The following is a 20,732-nucleotide window of genomic DNA, read 5'->3' on the forward strand; positions in this document are numbered from 1 at the left end:
ACGGAAATGTATTTCTCACAGTTCTACAACGGTGGAACTCCACAATCAAGGCCCCAGCACAGGTGCACTCCAGCGAAGGCCCTCCTCCTCGTGGCAAGCTGGCACCGCTTCACTGTGTCCTCTGAGGCCCCTTTCATAAAGGTTCTAGTCCCATTCCTGAGGGTACCACCTTCTAAGACCATCATCTTTGGGGGTTAGGATTTTAACATACAAATTTGAAAGCGACACTAACATTCAGAGCACAGTCATAATGCAATAATGATTTGTTTGGGGGTGTGCTTTTTAATATGCATCTTAATGTTCACATTAAAAATGAAACCTGACCCAGGAGCAGCCAGAAATCAGACCAGTTTCCTAGTTAGGCCTATGTCTCAGCAACCCCCTGAAACAAAATCTCTTGACTCAGTCCTAAAACAGAAATGAAAAGGAGAGCTCATTTAGGTTTCAAAAACATCTTCTCTGTGAATGGGTGAAATTCATTACAAGAAGACTCATTTAATGTAAGGCTTTTTTTTTTTTCTTTTTCACTTGCAAGGACCAAATTGGATTTCAGAAGACTCCAGAGCAGCCGAGCACTGCTGAAACAGAGCTGCCCTACAGCTGTGTATCTGACTGGAGTTCTGATGGCCCCTCTCCCGGTATCTAGTTAACTTACTAGTTGACAGAAGTGATCATTATATCCACCATATATATCACTTGTGTGATTTATTTTGTCCTTACTGCAGTTAGAGTTCTGGTCTGTGTCCAATTCCACAAACAATGAGTATTATGTGTATGCTGGGGTAACCTCTGAAGAATCTGTGTATCATTTATGTAAATACATAGAATTTATCCCATACAGCTCTTTCAGGAATAAACCACCCTCCCCAGGTAGACTATTTACAAATTGCCATCTATGAGAATTATCACTAAAGAAGAAAAAAGACTGATCTGCTCGAGGAATATCCTGACAAATTCTAAATCCCTCCTTTACTGTATCCGGTTTTGAGTTCCTCAGTTACAGGACTTAGAAAAGTTCGAAAATAAGGTCATGAGAAGAGTAAGGTAATTGGGACTTTTTGACTCTGCAAAAACTAAAGCTATTTTTTAAGTTGTCATTTTTATTAGTTATTCATGAACACAGATGCGATTGTCACTTTAAGAAAAACATCGGGGACACCTGGGTGGCTCAATCAGTTAAGCCTCGGACTCTTGGTTTTGGCTCAGGTCCTGATCTCAGGGTCGTGGGATCGAGCCCTAACATTGCTTCACACTCAGCACAGAGTCAGCTTGACATTCTCTCCCTCTCCTTCCCCCTACGCCCCTCTCCCTGCATGCGCGCGCGCACACACACACACACACACACACACACACAGTCTCTTTCTCTCTCACTCAAATAGTAAAATCTTCTTTAAAAAAAGAAAAAGTAAAACATCAAGCCCCAGTAAGCACCACCACCCTCACTAAATTTTGGTTAGATTGATATTCAGTGCTTCCATTACTATAACCATATAAATTATTATTTTTCTTTCCTATACAAGTTTTTATTTTCTTAATTATTGCTTTCTCATTTGTTTCATTTTCTAAACAACCCCAGACTCTCCAGACTTCCAAATCTCCTCTCAAGGAGTCTATTCACATCAGTGTAGAAGTCTCCCCTGTCTGGATTGACAGCCCTCAGTGCTGGGTGCAAAGCTGCTATTTTGCATTCTCCCTTCACCATCATCCTAGCAAACCCCTTCTTCTCTCCCCCGTACTGGGCCTCCTGCTTCCTATAGCCTACATTTCCTCATCCTAGTTTATTCTCCTGTTTCATTCGGGCTAGGATGACCTCCTCATCAGTCTGCCTAGGATCTTCCTGGCTTTCGCACAAGTCCCAAATATGGAGCAACTTCTCGGTCCAAAGTAAGCCTGGATGGGGGGCTGCTTACCCTATCGGGAGCCCACTGATTGTAGAAAGTAAATTTTTTTTAAAAACTTATATGTCTAAAAATGACCTTAACCCATTCTCACCCTTGACTAAGAATTTGGATACAGAATTCCAGGCTGGAAATCATTTGTCTTCAAACATTAACATTGTCTTTTAGCTTTCAGTCTTTGCTGCTGAGAAGTCCAAAGTCTTTCTGATTGCTGATCCTTTGTTTTCTTTCTCTTTGGAAACTTTCTGGGTCTGTTGTTTGTCCCAAGTTCTGAAAATTCCACAGCGTACTGACTGCAAGTCTTGATGTGAGTTTATTTCCATCCATTGTGCTGGGTGGGGCCCCTCTACAGAGAAACTCATAACCTTCAGTTCTAGAACATTTTCCTGAATTATTTCATTGATGAATTTCTCCCCTCTGCTCTCCCTATTGAAATTCCTGTAATTCAGATTATTACTCAGAACTCCTAAATTGGCCTACAAGGTTCTATGTCTTTTCTCTTTGTAGTTTTTGCTCTATTTTATGAGAAGTTTTTCCTGCTTTACTTTCCAACTCTTGTGCTGAGGTTTTAATTCTAGCTATCACATTTTTAATGTCAAAGAACTTATTTTTCATCTTTTTTTCCTTTTTATGACATGCTGATTTGTTTCAGGATCCTCTCTAATCTCTGAGAATATGCATAGTTTTGTTTTTGAAGTGAGTCTATTTCGCCTAAGTTGTTTTTTTGCTTGTTTGTCTGTTTGCTCATTTGGAGCTATGCCTTATGCAGTAGAGGCTTTCCTTGGATAACTGGCAATCTTTGGTTTCCTATTCATGCTTTTCTATTCATCCCATATTAAGTATGAGAAAATGAAAAGACGATCTGAAGCTCTGAAAGCCTGGGTGAAGCCCGCGGAACAAGGACTGTCACTGTCGTGTGACCGCCACAGCCCTCTAGTGAAGGGTCCCTGATGTCCAAGAAAACTCTGCTAATCTTTTTGTTTTGAAGTAGGTTCCACACTCAGCGTGGAGCCCAAAGGAGGACTTGAACTCACAACCCTGAGATCAAGACCTGAGCTGAAATCAAGAATCAGACACTTAACCTACTGAGCCACACAGGCGCCCCTTAAAATCTGTCTCTGTGATGAAGGCCTGTTGCTAGCATTCTGGGAGCCAAGCAGAAGCAAATAAACATTTATTTAATCTCATTTTCGGTATGAAATGCCCACCCTAAACTATATCTAATATCACTCAACCCAGAGAATCTCTATTTTACTGAGAATAACCACCCAATCTCTGGGAAGCAAAGACTATAGTAGCCCAGTGGCACATAGGAGTGAAGAGCCTGAGAGTTCCTACTGGTTACAGAAGTTTCAGTCACTCCTCCATATTTTAGTCCCACCCACACCTCAACTTTCAGAGGTTCCTGAAGAGACCAATTTCTAAGACTTTTGAGGATTCTGCTGAGTAAACTGGGTAAGCCCTCAGCCTTCACTCTTACTGAGGATTCAATTTTCTCAGATCTGCTAAGTCAGTTATCGCTCATCTGCCCACTTTTCGGCTTCTGTAATTTCACTGCTACAGCACCTCTCCCGTTTTTCTCATCTGCGAAGGTTTACTACTTTTTAAAATTCCTCTACTCTAGTTTTAGGAAACCACAGAAGAGAATGAAATTATATTTGTGTGTTCAACTCATAATCACCAGACTTCAAAGTTTTTAAAAGACACTGTGCAGGTAAGATTAAACATTACATACCTGATGTAAAAAAATTTTAACTTGAAAAATTAAAAATTTGATTTTATCTTATTCCTTAAGATAAGTAGCACCCTCTTCTCCTTATCTTTACTTCATGAAATACTTGTTTACAGACTGTCAACTGATAAGGGAGGGGATTATAAACCACTACTTATACAATCACTTTTGAAATAAAATAACAAATCAATGAGAAAAGAAGTCCAGGACATACAAAAATATAATTTTCATGCAATGCTTTAAAATCAAATATATTGCTTTCAGTCTTGTCTACAGCAAGGATAATGGCATTAATTCATTCCACCAACATTACCAAATGCCTACCATGTGTCATGTGTAGTAGGATCGGAGGGGTGGTATAGAAAACAAGTTTCCAAACAAATTAACCAATGAAAGAAAAGTCATGGAATAGTCAAAGATGTGCCTTAATCAGTAGTAGAGACAACACTTCATTACAGCTACAGCAAAAAGTGAATGTGGTACAAAAGGGCAATACCAGAGAATCAGACAGGGGTGGGGGGGCTGTTGGTGATGGAAATAATCTTCAACTTGACTACACTAGAGCTCTACATTTGTCAAAACTCACAGAATATACACTAAAAAGAGTAAATTTCACTATATATGAATTATGTGAAGAATTTTTTAAAATTTTTTAAAGGTGAGGAGCACCTGGTAGCTTGTTTGGTTAAGTCTCTGACTTTGGCTCAGGTCATGATCCCAGGGCCCTTGCGATCAAGTTCCTTATCGGGCTCCTTGCTTGGTGGGGATCCTGCTTCTCCCTCTGCCCCCCTCCTGCTCAAGCACTCTCTCTTTCCCCCTCTGAGAAATAAAAAAAATCTTTAAGAAAAAATAAATTTTTTAAAGGTGAGAATGGGAAATAAATATAAAGAAAATTATAAACACACACACACACACACCATCAGGTGGGGAAGATCGAAGTAAGCACAGGTGGGGACAGAAACCATGGTGGACCAGAGCAGGATCCTGAAGGCTGAACTAGATGAAAAGGATGTCCATAAAAGGGCTGCATGGGATCACTTCTGGGATATTCTTGCCAAAGACGTATCATCATGAGGAAACAAACCCAAATTTAGTGTTACTACAAGTGTTGCAAAATACTGGCCAATAATCTTCAGAAGTCTCAGTCTGAAGACTTAGTCCAGACTGAATGAATACTAAAAGGCATGACATCCAAATACAACATGTGATTCTGAACTTTTTCTATAAAAATATTATCAGCACAACTGACAAAACTTGAATGAGGCCTAAAGATTAGATGATAGTGATAGTAACACATCAATGTCAATTTTTTGATTTTAATATTTGCATCGTGGTTATACAAGAAAATATATAAAATACACACAAACATACTTGGGAATGATAGGAAATCAATAGGCAATATATTCTCAAACAGTTCAGAGGGAAAGACACTGTACTGCACTTGCAATTCTTCTGTAAGTTTGACATTGTTTCAAATTTGTGGGGTTTTTTTTTTTAAGATTTTATTTATTTATTTGACAGACAGAGATCACAAGTAGGCAGAGAGGCAGGCAGAGAGAGAGGGGGATGCAGGCTCCCTCCCAAGCAGAGAGCCTGATGTGGGGCTCGATCCCAGGATCCTGGGATCATGACCTGAGCCGAAGGCAGAGGCCTTAACCCACTGAGCCACCCAGGCGCCCCAAATTTGTGGGGTTTTTTAAGTGATGAAAAAGATTAGGAAAATAGACAAAGACTGTATCATTAAAAATTCTGTATGTCACACTAAGGAGTTTAAATGTCATTCCAAAAACTATTAACAGTTATTGTAGGATATTAAGCAGGATGTTGATATGATCAAAGGATCACGTTGTGTTTTTTAAAAATCCATCTACTAAACAAAAGCCCTGGGGCACCTGAGTGGCTCAGCCAGTTAAGCATCTGCCTTTGGCTCACTCAGGTCATGATCTCAGGGTCCTGGAATTGAGCCCTGCATCAGACACCCTGCTCAGCAGGGGAATCTGCTTCTCCCTCTCTCTCTGCTCCTCCCCATGCTTGCTCTGTCTCTCAATCTCTCTCTTTCTCAAATAAATAAATAAAATCTTTTAAAAAATAAAATAAAAAATAAACAAAAGCCCTGGGTAGGATTCACAATATTTTCAGGTTAGGGAGACAGGTAATAATGAGGTTATACATTACTCAGCATTTAATGGAGAAACAAAAGCATGATTAATAAGGTAAGATCCAGAAATGGGATCCATTTAGATACGTTTAATACAGCCAAGTCAATTGAGCCAGATAGACACAGAAGTTGAATAAAATCAGGATAACCCATACTTAATTGAGATTACCACAGGAACACAGGCTAAAGAAACAAAAATGATCATACTTAATCATAACCTGATGCAATGTAACACAGCAAGGACTCCTGGGGAAAACTGTTAACTTAGCATGCATCAGTGAGAAATGGGGTGACACATTACAAAGGCATGCAGCAAAAAGGCAGAAATAGAAATCACACTAGACTTGCAAACACTACTGTGGCTTTAACCATAAACTCTAGGAAAATCTTTATAAGTATGGAGCATGGAGAAACTTTATGGTATCATACCAGTATGTCAGCTTGACTACATCCCTGAGCTTTCAGTCTGTTTTTAAATGCTTCTTAGTTATAATTTTTGGTCAGGGCAAAGCCATACTTAGCTAGCAATACAATCTTAAAGTGGGGCTTTAGCGACTGCAAGCTTTTCCTAATCTTTTTAAACAAGCATTTTTTAAATCTTAGGACAGATGTAAATGCTTAACTGCTGTTCATGAAGCAACTTGGGGCATTAGCCACTCCCAGTACACCAGATATTTAAGGATGGGATCCTGGCTGCCAGCAGAACAACTATGTTGCTTTTACCAAACCCTCATAAAGTCTGCTTAGCTTTGTTCTGTTTCCCGACAGTCACCACAATCTCTCGAATTCTGGACCAATGCAATGATTAGAGAGGTAGCTGCACTGAAAAACGATCAAGCTGTACTGAAAACGGAAACGACTAGGTTGAGCGGGAGCATCTCTGCAAACCAGTAACTGCACACACGAACTCAAAAGCATGTACGGGGTCTTAATGTAAACACACATCCATCCATCCAGTGCAGACCTCCATGCTCACCTAATAAAAGACTACAGCTTCTGGGTGCTGCAAAGGGCAGTGCTAAAAAATGTTAAGCAGAGAAAGAATAAAGGCAAGTCATTCAATCCTCCACCTTTGGAGTCTGATGTAAGTTGCTACGATATGCAAAACACCATGTGATAGATTTTAGTAACAACCTCTGTCACATGAGCAGTTCAAAGGCTCTGACGGCACCTACTGAGTCTAGTACACAGTCATTTCCCAAACTGTTAATGTTCCTCATAAAAAGGGTTCAAAAGACAAATGACTGAGGCAAATTCTAGGTAAAACAAGGTTAAAAGGGTTTCTGTACAGCACAACTTTTTTTTAAATAATTTTTTTAAAGATTTTTATTTATTTATTTGACAGATAGAGATCACAAGTAAGCAGAGACGCAGGCAGAGAGAGAGGAAGAGAAGCAGGCTCCCTGCTGAGCAGAGAGCCCCATGAATGCGGGGCTCGATCCCAGGACCGTGGGATCACGACCTGCGCTGAAGGCAGAGGCTTTAACCCACTGAGCCACCCAGGTGCCCCTACAGCACAACTTCTAAAAAACTTATACTCTGACAATGAGTTTTGTAATAGCCAAAGATGCAATAAAACTATTTCTCAATCTTATATATTCATTGAACTCTTAATCTTCGGAATATTCATTTATATCCCTTGAAATATAGTTCAGAGAACACTAGTGCATACTGTTCATTTTCTTCATACTTACTGCTAGACCACAACATGTACTTATGGGTGCTGCATAACCCTTAATGCACAAAAAGTCCTAAGTGAACAATACATCAATGACCTTTCATGATTATTTTCATCTTCGGAGTCGAGGTCTAGAACTCTACCGCTCACTTGCAGACTGGAGCTATATAAATATAAAAATGAAACATAACTAGCCATGTAATAATATTTGCTGTTAGTGATGCAAAGAATAGGTACTGGCTTGATATCTGCTGAAAAATAGTTCAGTTAATAACAAATGTTCAATGCAAAATATCTTGTCCTAAAAGAAGGAATAAGATGCTGTTGGCATAGCCACATAATGAAAGACATCTCCAATGCTGCCAATATCATTTAAATAAAATATTATCAGTAAGAGATAAATATTTGTTACTGATGAAATACATCCCAGTATTAATACAGCTATACAATCCAATTAAACTTTACCAAAACAATAGTGTTTTAGTTCTTCCTTTATCATAATGCTAGACAAAAACTTAGAAAAACAGATAAAGGGGCAAATGGGTGGCTCAGTCAGTTAAGTGTCTGCCTTCTGCTCAGGTCGTGGTCCCAGGGTCCTGGGATAGAGCCCCACATGGGGGGGGGGTGTCAGTGGGGAGTCTGCTTCTCCCTCTCCCTCTGCTCCTTTTCCCTGCTCTTGATCTCTCTCAAATGAATATATAAGACTTAAAAAAAGAAAAAGAAAACCAGAAAAAAAAGGAAATATAAATCACCAGAAAAGGAATAAACCTAAATCAACTTTCAACCTTTTGCAAAATAAGCTATTACTATTATGTCCATTTTTTCACAGATGATAAAACAGGGAGAGGTTCAGTAACTTGCTTAAATCATCCGGCCAATAACCAAAGCAGTCAGTCTGAATCCAAAGCCCTTGTTCTTTACCAGTATATTCATTTAGAAAGGAATATTTCGGGTTGAGGTACTCCACTTGTAGATCTTCACCATGGAAACTCTAAGTAAATTTAATTAAGCTTTATCACTATGAATAGAGCAAACAGAATAGGTGGGGTTTTTTTTCACTGATTAAGCCTACAGTGATGTTTAAGCAATTTGAAATAAAACCGAAAGTTAAATGACTGCACATGACTGAACTAATTCACATGTACTCTTAAAAGACTGTTTTCATCCACATAAGAAGTACTTTCAAGCATAATTAGATTTGGGGAGAGAAGAACAGTGTTGATGGGGAAGAAGGGAAAAATAAATGTGTATCAGAGGGGAGAGAAGAAAAGCTAATTAATCTGTCCCCCATAAGCAATTTGTCTTTAAATAATCAAACAGAATTATCCTCTAGTCTTATTATCTGCCACCCTGATATGCAGAGAAGTTTATGGTAATCAGAGAGTTGCTCACATAGGGCTGAAACAGCACCAATTACCATCATCCCCCCTTGTTCCAGGACAGCAACCTCTCGGCCAGGACACTGCAGATAGTACTGAACCTTATATATGCTACATTTTTTGCTATACGTATATACCTATGAAAAAGCTTAATTTATAAATGAGGCATAGTAAGAGATTAACAATAACTAATAATTAAATATAACCATTATAAAATATGCTGTAATAAAAGTTATACGGCTGTGAACGGAGTCTCTCAAAATATCTCATCGTACTGTACACAGCCTTCTTGTGACCACGTGAGATGATGAAATGCCTACGAGATGAGGTGATATAAAGTGAATGTCAAAGGTACTGTGACATAGCGTCAGGCTATTGTGCTTCCTAGATATTCTTTTTTTTTTTTTTTTCGAATTGAAGGTATATGGCAACATTACATCAGCACCATTGTTCCAAAAGCATTTGCTTTGTGTCTATGTCACATTTTGCTGTATTTCAAACTTTTCATTATCACATTTGTTGTGGTGATCCAGTGACCAGTAATCTGTGATGTTACTGTTGTAACTGTTTAGGAGCACTGCGAACCATGCCTGCAGAAGACAGAGAACTCAGCCGATAAATGTGTGTGTTCTGACTGCTCCACCAACAGGCCATTGCCCAGTCTCTGTCCCCCTCCCTGGGCCTCCCAATTCTTCGAGATGGGATGTGACAGTACCGAAATTAGGCCGGTGAATAACCCTACAATGGCCTCTAAGTGTTCCAGTGAAAGGAAAAGCCACCTCTCACTTTAAATTGTTAACTAGGAATGATTTAGCTGGGTGAGGAAGTCATGTTGGAAGCCAAGATATGCCAAAAGCCAGGCCTCTTGTACCAAACAGCCAACTTACGAAAGCAAAGGAAAAGTTCTTGAAGTAAATTACACGTGCTACTCCAGTGAACATGTGAATGAGAAGAGAGCGAAACAGCCTCACAGCTCACACGGAGGACATTTCGGTGGTCTGGACAGAAGAGCCATCAGCCACCACATTCCATTAAGCCAAAGCCTAACCTAGAGCAAGGCCCTGACTGAATCCTGGGAAGGCTCAGAGAGGTGAGGGAGCCGCAGAAGAAAGTCTGAAGCTGGCAGAGGTTGGTTCACGAGGTCTCAGGAAAGAAGTCGTCCGGACAGAAGTGCAAGTTGAAGCAGCAGATGCTGCCGGAGAAGCTGCAGCAAGTTCTCCAGAAGATCCAGCTCCGAGAAGTCACGAAGGCGGCCACACGCAACATCAGATTTCAATGTCGACGAAACAGCCTTGCCCTGGAAGAGGCCATCTAGAACTTTCACAGCCAAAGAGAAGTCAACGCCTGGCTTCAAAGCTTCAAAGGGCAGGCTGACTCTCCTGTGAGAGGCTCAAGCAGCTGGTGACTTTAAGGGGAAGCCAGCGCTCAGGTGCCATTCCAGAAATCCTAGGACCCTTAAGGATGATGCTAAGTCTACTCTGCCTGTGCTCTGTGACCAGAGCAACAAGGCCTGGATGACAGCACATTTGTTTACAACCTGGTTTACTGAAGATTTTTAAGCCCACTGTTTAGACCCACTACTCAGAAAAAAGATTCCTTTCAAAACATTACTGCTGGGCGCCTGGGTGGCTCAGTGGTTTAAAGCCTCTGCCTTCAGCTCAGGTCGTGATCCCAGGGTCCTGGGATCGAGCCCCACATCGGGCTCTCTGCTCAGCAGGGAGCCTGCTTCCCCCCCCCCTCTGCCTGCCTCTCTGCCTACTTGTGATCTCTGTCAAAGAAATAAATAAAATCTTTTTAAAAAAAAAAATTACTCTCACTGACAATGCACCTGGGCACCCAAGAGCTCTGATGGAGATGGACAATGAGATTAGGGTTGTTTTCATGACCACTAACAGAACATCCATTCTAAGCCCATGGATCATGAAGTAATTTGCACTTTCAAGTCTTAATACTGAAGAACTACATTTCATTTGGCTACAGCTGCCACAGAGCGTGATTCCTCTGATGGATCTGGGCAAAGTAAATCAAAAACCTTCTGGAAAGGATTCACCTTTCTATTTCATCCACTCTAGATGCCATTATGAATATCTGTGATTCATGGGAAGTCATCAAAATATCAACATTCACAGGGGTTTGGAGGAAGTTGACTGCAACCCTCAGGGATGACTCTGAGGGGTTCAAGACTTCAGGGGAGGAAGTCACTGCAGACGGGGAGGAAAGAGCAGAAGAACTAGAATCAGGAGCGGAGCCCGAGGATGGGACTGACGGGCTGCAACCTCATGATGGAACCTGAATGGATGAAGTTGCTTCTCATGGAGGCGCAAGGAAAGTGATTTCTAGAATGGAATGTACTTCTGCTGAAGATGCTGTGAAGATCATTGAAACGACAACAAAGGTTTGGAATATCCCATAAACTAAGTTGGTAAGACAGCAGTAGGGTTTGAGAGGACTGACTCCAATTCTGAAAGAAATTTTCCCATGGCTCCAATGCTATCAAACAACATCACATGCTACAGAGAAATCCTTCATGAAATGAGGCAAACTCATTGTTGTTTTAAGAAATCGCCATTGCCACCCCAACCTTTAGCACCCACCACCCTGACCAGTCAGCAGTCACCAACATGGAGGCAAGACCGTCCAGCAGCAAAAAGATTGCAACTCGCTGAAAACTCAGATGATGGCTACCATTTTTAAACAATAAAACATTTTTTAGTTAAGGTATGTCCTTTTTTAAGATATAATGCTACCGCACATTTAGTAGACCACAGTAATGTAAACATAACCTTTACATGCACTGGAAAACCAAAAAAATCATTTGAATCAGTTTATTAGGATATTCACTTTATTGCAGTGGTCTGGAACCAAACCCTCAGTATCTCCAAGTATCTCCTCAGTATCTCCAAGGTGTGCCTGTATATATGTTTTTCTCTTTAATAAAATGATTGTATTTTCTGGTTTCTTTACACCAGATATAAATAGGTGGTGGCACTTGAAGCCCATAGCTTCATACATATGTTATAGGTAATAAGGAAATTCCACACTAGTTCAACAGTCTGAAACCAACAGCTTAGTTAAAACACTGTAACTTACAAAAAGCAATACTTAGTACTGTAATGAATTCTAAAATTGGCCAAGTCCTTGATCTTTTCCTCTTAAATATCACTAAGTAATGAATAAAACTATTTCAGATAAACACTTCTGCAACGTGTAAACAATTATAATAACTAAAGCTACAAAAGATAAAGTGAGAATTTCTGTATTTACTGTGAGTGCCTATACTTGAAAAGCAAGTTTAATTAGACCAAGAAAAGGTCATAAATAGTATTCTCAGTAATTCTAAGGACTGTAGGAGCTGATAGCACTGGTTCATTACTTTATATCTAATTTCACTCTACTTTAGGGTGCTTTTCCTAGATGTACTTGTTCATCACCATCACACTTGTGCTAGACCACCACGATCAAGTTTCTCTCAGTTTGCATGACTATCACACAATAGACAATTAAAAATCCACAACCACTAAGAAAAAGAAAATTTATTCAGATTCAGATTCTCTCAAACCACACAGTATCCCAAAATTATCTCTCTCTAATCCTCATACAAGGAACACCACGACCTTGTACTAAAAGTGCATTTCCCAAAGAGTATTCCATGGAACACTGGTTGCCATACATCTTCCAGATATTCTTTAAAAATATGGTTCTATAATCATACCAACTGTACAAATTCTAGGATAACTGGCAGTATTTCTGATGTTTAATTTTGTTTAAAACAGTTTCCCAAATTTATTTAGCCACATAAACATCTCCCTTCCCTCCCTTACCACAAAGCACCTATTAATATCCCCTGGGTTTCCAGAACACATTTTGAAACTAGGGATGGGGCTAGAGTGAAGCAGCCCTAATTCCAAAATAGAACCAAACAGTTCATAAGAGGAAAAAATTAAAGGTCAAACAGCAAGATGGGAGAGTGGGGACCCAGATCTTCATACCTTCTGTTACCACAAGAGCTAAAGAGCTGCCTTCCTACAGCAGCAGATAAAGAAGCATTAGAATGGGGGTTAGCCAATATAAGGTTAGCCATTCCCCCATGTACCAGATGGAATAGAGGTGGACACTAGGAAGAAAGAACAAAGCAAATAGCTGGGAAGAGTGATCCAAGTGCTCTGATGGACATCAGTGGGGAAGAGAAAGAAACAGCCATTCCTGCATCTGGGATGACCTATACTTACAGTGGGGTCATTCGAAAAATTATGTAAAGAAATTCTTGACTCATTTAACATACAGTGAAAGCAGCGGAGCAATTCTTGGCCATAGCTTCTGAAAACTTGAAGTCACTCCCACTGGTAGTTTCATGAGTAGAAAGGGATCAGAAAATCCATGGAAGCAGCAAAATCCTTCTCACTTGCATCTACTCTAGAGTTCATCTGAAGTAATGGGAAGATATAAGCAAAAAACTAATACCAATTTCTACAAGTCGTATGATCATCCCTCATGTTCAACAGACTTCCAACTCTGACAATCAATGAGCCAACATCCAGGACTCCAAAGTCAGAGAAGGAAAAATGTCAAAGGAAAAGGAAATGAACCATCAAAGACTCAGACAATACAAAGGAGTGAAGTTGGGGCACCTGGGTGGCTCAGTGGGTTAAGCCTCTGCCTTCAACTAGGGTCAGGGTATTGGGATGGAGCCCTGCATTGGGCTCTCTGCTCAGCCTACTTGTGATCTCTCTCTCTCTCTCTCTGTGTCAAATAAATAAAATCTTAAAAAAAAAAAAAACCAAAGGAGTGAAGTCAATTTCTCTGTTCATTAAGGTCTTGTAAATTAAACATACCTATTCACAGTGCAGATTTAAGTAGCAACCCAGGAAAATACTATATTCATGCTCATTTTTATCAGTCATCCTTTCTCCTGTTCTCCACCCCTCCTTCCAAGTTTCTTGCTCCTCCCTAAATTCCTCTTCTTTAAATTCTTAAGTTTGTCCCTAATTTTATCCTGTGCAGTTTGGGGGCGGGGGGAGGGAAGAGGAACTTGGTTCATAAGAGGAAAATCTTTTTGCTTTCAAACAACATATTTAAGCTTCATCTACACTAGAGTTTCAAACTTTTTGGATCCAAATCTATAGCAGAAATACAGGAAGACACAAGAGTTTTGCATGAAAATATTATTCTTTCTAAACATGATATCCTTGTTATTTTCTATTCTGGTCTATTTAATTTTTTAAACGCTGGTTGGACTTAGTAAATTGACTTTAAAATCCATCAAAATCAATAGGATGAAATACAATGGGCTACTATATACAACATACTGGCAATAAGAGTGCCAAAGGAGAAAAGATTTCAAAGCAATTTTGTGACTGCCACTGAAGAGTAGAATAATAAATTATTAATTCGTACCAAGTTTGGTTCCTTTACCCTAAAATAGCCTGGGCTTCCTCTATAATATTAATCAACTCCCAGGAATTATGAAATATTTCAGAAAATTGCCAACGTTATGCTATTTGTTTTTAATACTAAGGTATGCCCTACATATCCATTTGAAAAATAAATTCCTAAAATTCTTAAACTGTTACTCCTAACATGCCCATTCTCACAGAGCAATAAATTCTTAAAAGAGAGAGACACACACACAATACCAAATGATTTCACTCATATATGGAATGTAAGAAATAAAACAAACGAAGGCAAAAGAAACAAACCAACAAAACAGACTCTTCAACAGAACAAAGTGGTGGTTGCCAGAGGGAAGTTGGATGGGAGGTATGGGTGAAACAGATAAAAGGGATTAAGAGTACTTTTATCTTGATGAGCACTGAGAAATGTATAGGATTGCTGAATCACTGTATTGCATGCCTGAAAATAATATAATACTGTGTTAGCTATACTTCTATTAAAAACAGAAACAAAAGAGAAACGCTAAAGAAATAGCCACTAATTATTGAACTTGCTTCTACCATGTACCAGCATTGTATTAGGTCAAAAAATTCTACTTCCTCACTATTATTCTTAGGAAAATAATAATAGATGACTAGTATAAAGGAAACAAGTGCCCAATCTGTATTTCCAATGACATTTATGACAATCCTGAGGACTTAAAAATAAACTTAACCATCTGTATGAAACGGACACTTTGATAGTTTGGTATGACAAATTCTACTGATATAAAGCTAGTAAGGAGCCACAGAAGTGAAGAACCAGGTGTCCTAGAAAAGATTCAGATACTTCTAATGAAGGCATTTCCACCTCACTTAATTGACCCACACCTGAAAAAATGTGAATTAGCTTTAAAACTACCCCAGTGAAAAGTTTAAACCACAGTACCCACTGAAGCGCTCTAGTAACAAGCTTATTATTAATCATTTAGATGTATGTGTGTGCATACACTAAATAACCTATAAAATTATATTAAGGATAATTTTAAGTGAAATAGTCCAAAGTACAAGATTCAGAAACCATCAAAAAAGTTATACAGATAAAAAAAAAAAAAAAAAAAAAAAAAAAGTTATACAGATAGCCTTGCTTGCTTCTTTTGTATTGAGTAACATTATCCTACATGTATTCTTTAAGTAAGTTGGTAAAGAATTCCCTAAAATTCCAATTTCCTATTTCAAAGTAGAGGGTAGCCAATTCAATGAAAAATGCACTCATTTTAGTCACTGTTAGCAAATTAGTTTATAATTTAAATGTTATTCTCACTCCCACAACTGTATTGTAACTTATGCTAAAGTTATACTACTGACATCAAAACTATTACTTTATAAACAAACATACAAACCATTATCATTTCACCAGTTAAAAAACAAGGACACAAACGTCTTTCAAATCTTACTGGATATAACTAGAAAATATATATTATTAAATCTAAGTGGTCCATGGCCTTAAGGTACTCTTATCCCCTTGCTCTATTGCTCACTGCCTTAATTTCTTCCTCTCTAAAACTCTACTTATTTCCTCCCTCAAGCCATCAGCACAAGCAAGGAATGCTGCTGCCCTCCTCCCAACCAAAAAAACATATCTGAGTAAAATATCAGTTGTTTTTGTCATGATACTATAATGAGCAAAACATTAACTATACCAATGTAAAAGTGAAATGGACCATAACTAGGAATAAAGTGAAACTGATGGAAAGGAAGCAAGGCAGACAGAACCTTGGCTGACTCCATTTTTTAAAGAAGCCTATCATCAGCATAAAAATAAGGCATAACTAGATGACACATTCATTAAAGTAAACAGCCAAATACAAATATACACCATGTAATACAGAGTATTTAACTACTACTGCTCTACTGTTGAAAACATTGAGTCTTTTAAAACTCAAACTAAAAAGTGTATCATTTAACGCAAATCAGAATTATCATATTTAAGCCCAATGAACAATCCCTATAAATTTCCAATACCAACCAAAAAAATAATGTTTAAGAAATTAAATTGAGGTCATTTCACTATCTGGAAACTTCATCTGTTTTTTATATAATATTAGATGATAAGAATAACATAGGACATGTCCCCAAAATGTAGCAATCAAGTCCAACGCAAACAACAGCTGATTTATTTTAATACTTAAATGGAGGAACAGACTGGCATTCTTAACCTAAATTCTCAAATAACTTAAAAATAATAAATACACTACTCAAGATACATCTTTTGACAGCTTTTCCATTTTGAACTTTTTCTTAGTCCTTACCTAAATGTCTATGGTTGGTAACTCCCACTTTTGAGACCTCACACTTAAAAATGCCTGATTAGACACTGCCTACCCCAACAGCATACAAATTCCTTAAAAATTCTAGACTCTTTTTCTCTACTACTGAGAAAAACAATACGAGTTTACTGGAGACTGTACATTTTTGTTACATCCTGTCAGACTTCTAAGAAGGCAAAATACGAAGGATACCACTAAAACTTAACTTACTTTAAACTGTGCAAAGTCCCTGGTTTGAAATACTCAAAACATATTAAGAAAAATAAAGTATATTTGGCCAAATACTTACTTGACTTTTGGCTTAAACTAAATATGCATAAGCAAGTTTTTTTAATAGAGATATAAGAAACAAAATCCAAGAAAACATCTTTGGTGAAAAAATATAAATTATTCTAGCAAAACAGCAAAATACCTTCTTGCATGAAACTATGTAAACTCAACCAAAAGGCAACCGAGGATACGATTTTCTCTTTTACCATAATTTTAAAATCATATTTATTACTGGTACACACATACAGTTCTCCCATCATTTTGTAGATGAGAAAGAAATTACTAACTGATAATCATGATCATAGTCGAGAGTGTCCCTATGGTACTTAATTCAAGAACTGAAATTCTAAAAATACCTAAACCTTTTCTTTAAATTTTCAAAACACTAAAAAAAAAAAAAGAAAAGAAAAAAAAACTCTGAATCTAGGAAACATGGAATGCAAAACAACATACATTTTGCAAAATATTTTACTCTACACATAAAAATAAAAGACATATGAAACCAGTACCAAAGTCAATCAAAATTGTCTCACTCTTAAGAGAGAAGATAGTTTAGAATTCTTACATTCCTAGTATAAGCCTGGCGGTCTGTTTGTAAAAATCATCCTGTTCACATTTATAAATACATACACATATGCACACATTTTTAAATATCTCATGACATCAACTTGTTAGAAAACTTCTGATACTGGCAAGTTGGATAAAGTTATTATCTATAGGCCATCTTGGATGAGTTAGCTACCTAACCAACTAATTTTTTTTTCTGACCAACTCATTTTTCATAAATTTCAAATCAAAAAAATAAATGAACAAAATAGTCACCGCTTGACTTTTACTTCAAGAAAATACAGCTTTACTTGGGAACAAAGACATTTCAGGACAAACATTTTCCAACAAACTAAAATTATTAATATTCCAAAGGTACAAACACTTCTTTAGCTAATACCCCTCAAAAGCCAATGTACCAACACAGGTGTGGGTGGTGATGTGTGTTGTTGCAACAGAGCCGCTGGATGTTGGAAAGTGCTCGCGTGTAACACGGGAAGCAGAACTTAAGCCAAGCCTTCAAGCCTGAAGGTCACATGGAGCGTCTGCGCTCATCTCTGATCTATGGCACTACAGCGGGTCTTCGAAGTCACATCTCTATTTCGGGAAATGCAGACAAAAATCTCACCGGTTTAGATCTGCATTAAATTTATAGTCCGTCTAACCCTGAAGTGGGAGCTGTTCCCAAACATTCTCCACCAAGTACTATCACAAAATTTTTTAACTATTATGTCATTCTATCTTAAAAACATGACAATTTTTGGAAAGCCCATGTTTAGTAGTTTCCTTTGCTTGTACCATAGGGAGATGAAAACAAATCCCCGAGATCACCACCTTCCTGTTCCTGTTGACCTAAGACGTTTCACTATCTCCTCCCCTTTTCAAGAGTGATTTCCAAAGACCGGGAAGGAATGCTTCCACCAATAAATACCTTTCAACTGAATGTGTGCTATTCCGCCATGCGTTAGGCAACTGTGAGCAATAATCCATTTTGCTCATCACAGAATTATTCAAAATCTCTTACTATTGACCTCTCAACATAAGTTCTTCCTTCTAAACTCCACATTAAATCAAGGCAATAATTGAGTCGCACGGTTTTACTCTTGGGAAAATATCTACCAAAAACTTAGCAAAAAAAAAAAAAATCTTGAATAATTGGTACCTATGCCTTCACTGCACATACATTTAAATGTACGTACCATACCCATTATTTAAGTCTCTGTTATAAATACATGGTACACGGACCATCTATCCGCCTATCTACATACTGATGACAGAGTCGACAGCTTACTCACGGTAACTCCCCTGCGACAATTAAATCCCAGCGCCCACCTACAGGGAGCTTACTGAAAAATACAAACTCACCCCATTCCAGGTATTCAAGAATGTTCTTCTCTCTTCGCAGCGGAGAATTATTGCATTCATCATAAAGGCAGATGAGTATATCCAACAGCGTCTCCACACTGAAGCATTGCCCATTGGTCTGAGCGGGCCCGTCCAAAATGAACTGCTCCAACTGCCTCAAACGCACTTCCCCGGACATGTTTGCTTCGGGGTCCGCCGCTTTTTCCTTCAGTGAGTATTACGGTTTGCACTACGAGTATGTGATCCTAAATTTTAAAAGGTGCGGTTTTAAAAATAAACCCTTCGTCCCACACACCACTGTCGTGCACGGCAGGTACTGAATGACACCCCGACACGCCAGGAAGCTCCCGTCACCGAAGCGTCTTCGATCCCGCACAGATGCATGTATCGGGAGGGAAAGTTACCATAAAATAGATCTCTAAAACATCTTACAAAGAATAATACAATTAAGTCGTATATTTAAATAAAATAATAATTAAAAGTACAGCGAACCAAAGAGTCAGGACTTCTTTAAAAGAAAGAAGAAGAAGAAGAAAACAAAATACAACTCTTCTCCTTCATTCAAAATTCAGCTCGTGCAACACAATCCCGCAACGAATCCGGCTGCATCATTAATGAATCGGGTCCGATCCGCATCAGCAATTCACTTCCCGGGAAGGAGGAAGACGGAAAAGGGAGGAAAGCCCCAGAAGGTACATGGGGGAGGGAAAAGCTCGGCGCTGCTGCAAAGGCTGCCGCCCGCCGCTGGGAGAGCGCCCCGGCGGCGGCGGCGCGGCGGCGCGGCGGCGGCGGCGGCCGGGGAGGGGGCGAGGTCCCCGAGGCAGCCCCTCGGCTCGCCGCCCGCCCGGTCCCGCCCGGAGGACGCTCTTCCTTTCTCCTCCCGGCGTCCTCCTCCTCACGGCTCCGCGGCGAGTCGTCTCTCCCGCGGATTCCGGACGAAACTCCTCATCTCCCTCGCAGCGTCTGCCGGGGCCTGACGCGCGGCGCGGCCGGGACGGGAGCGCGGGCTGCGGCGGCGCTCGCCCCGGCTCCGGGGGGCTGCGGCTACTCGGCCGCCCGCGCCCGCCCCATGGCGGGGGTCGCCGGCCGGGGGCCTGCGCCGCGCCGGGCGGACAGCCGCTCTCCCCCCTCGGCCGCCCCAGGCTCCCGACGCCCTGGCGCGGGGCGGGCGGGGGGTTGGGGGGGTCCGGATTCAGAGGACGCTGGCGGCTCCTTCTCCCCCTTCTTCACGCCCCGGGGCTAAGGGCATCTTTCCCCGACGAGGCGCAGGAGGAGGGGTGGGTGCCGCCGCTGAGGCGAGCAGAGGCTGCGGCAGCCGGGCTCGCAGCCACTCCCTTCCTCTCCGTCCCACCCCTCCCCCGCCTTCCCGGCCTGGCGCGCTCGCGCCCTGGGCTCCGCGAGGCTCCCCCAGCCCCCGCCGCGCGCGCGCGCCGGCCCGAAGCGCGCCGCCGCGCCCGGATCCAATATGGCGACCCGGCCGCGGGCGCGCGCGAGCGCACCGCCCCCTCCGCGCGCCGCCCCCGCTCGAGCCCGAGTCCGCGGGCCCAGCGCGGGTCGGTCCCGCGCCCGCACGGAGCAAAGCGGAGGCCTCAGCGAGCCGCGGGCCGTTGCACCCCCACCTCCCAACAGGAGGGCCGGAGCCGGCGGGGCTGCGGCCGCCGCGACGTGGAACGCAGGGATGCAGGAGGACCCGCGGAGGCCTCTCGTGCGGACCGCCAGCGGGCCTCGCCCGGCGCGCTCGGAGCACCACCTGCCCCGCACGTTTGCTCTGGGTTTGGGGGTGGAGGGGCGTCCTCCTGGAGCTACCGGCGTCAGGCTCCCCCCAGACCTGCAGAGGACCGTGCCTCTCTTACCGCCCCTCACCTGCGCACCACCCGCCCCGCCAAATGCGGTGCCCGAGCTCAGCCGACTGGCAGTTCCCCGGGTGTCTAATTACACCACTTCGTGTGTCATTCCCAGGACAAATGCAGTGACACACTTGTGGGCGCTACCGTCCCAGTCGGGAGA

General features: G+C 41.0%; 1 protein-coding gene across 11 annotated transcripts in view; it reads right to left on the minus strand.

Moving 5' to 3' along the window:
• Window positions 1–19,307, minus strand: part of CDC42BPA (CDC42 binding protein kinase alpha) — a 324,273-nt gene extending 304,966 nt beyond the window's left edge. For all 11 annotated transcript variants that reach the window (XM_080824347.1, XM_080824346.1, XM_080824345.1 and 8 more), the window contains exon 1: window positions 18,726–19,307. In XM_080824347.1, coding sequence (XP_080680473.1) covers window positions 18,726–18,903 — 178 coding nt within the window. In that variant the 5' untranslated portion in view covers window positions 18,904–19,307. The remainder of the gene's footprint in view (window positions 1–18,725) is intronic.
• Window positions 19,308–20,732: the final 1,425 nt, after the last annotated feature.

The sequence above is a fragment of the Martes martes genome (genome assembly GCF_963455335.1).
Source record: "Martes martes genome assembly, chromosome: 15".
Lineage (NCBI taxonomy): Eukaryota > Metazoa > Chordata > Mammalia > Carnivora > Mustelidae > Martes > Martes martes.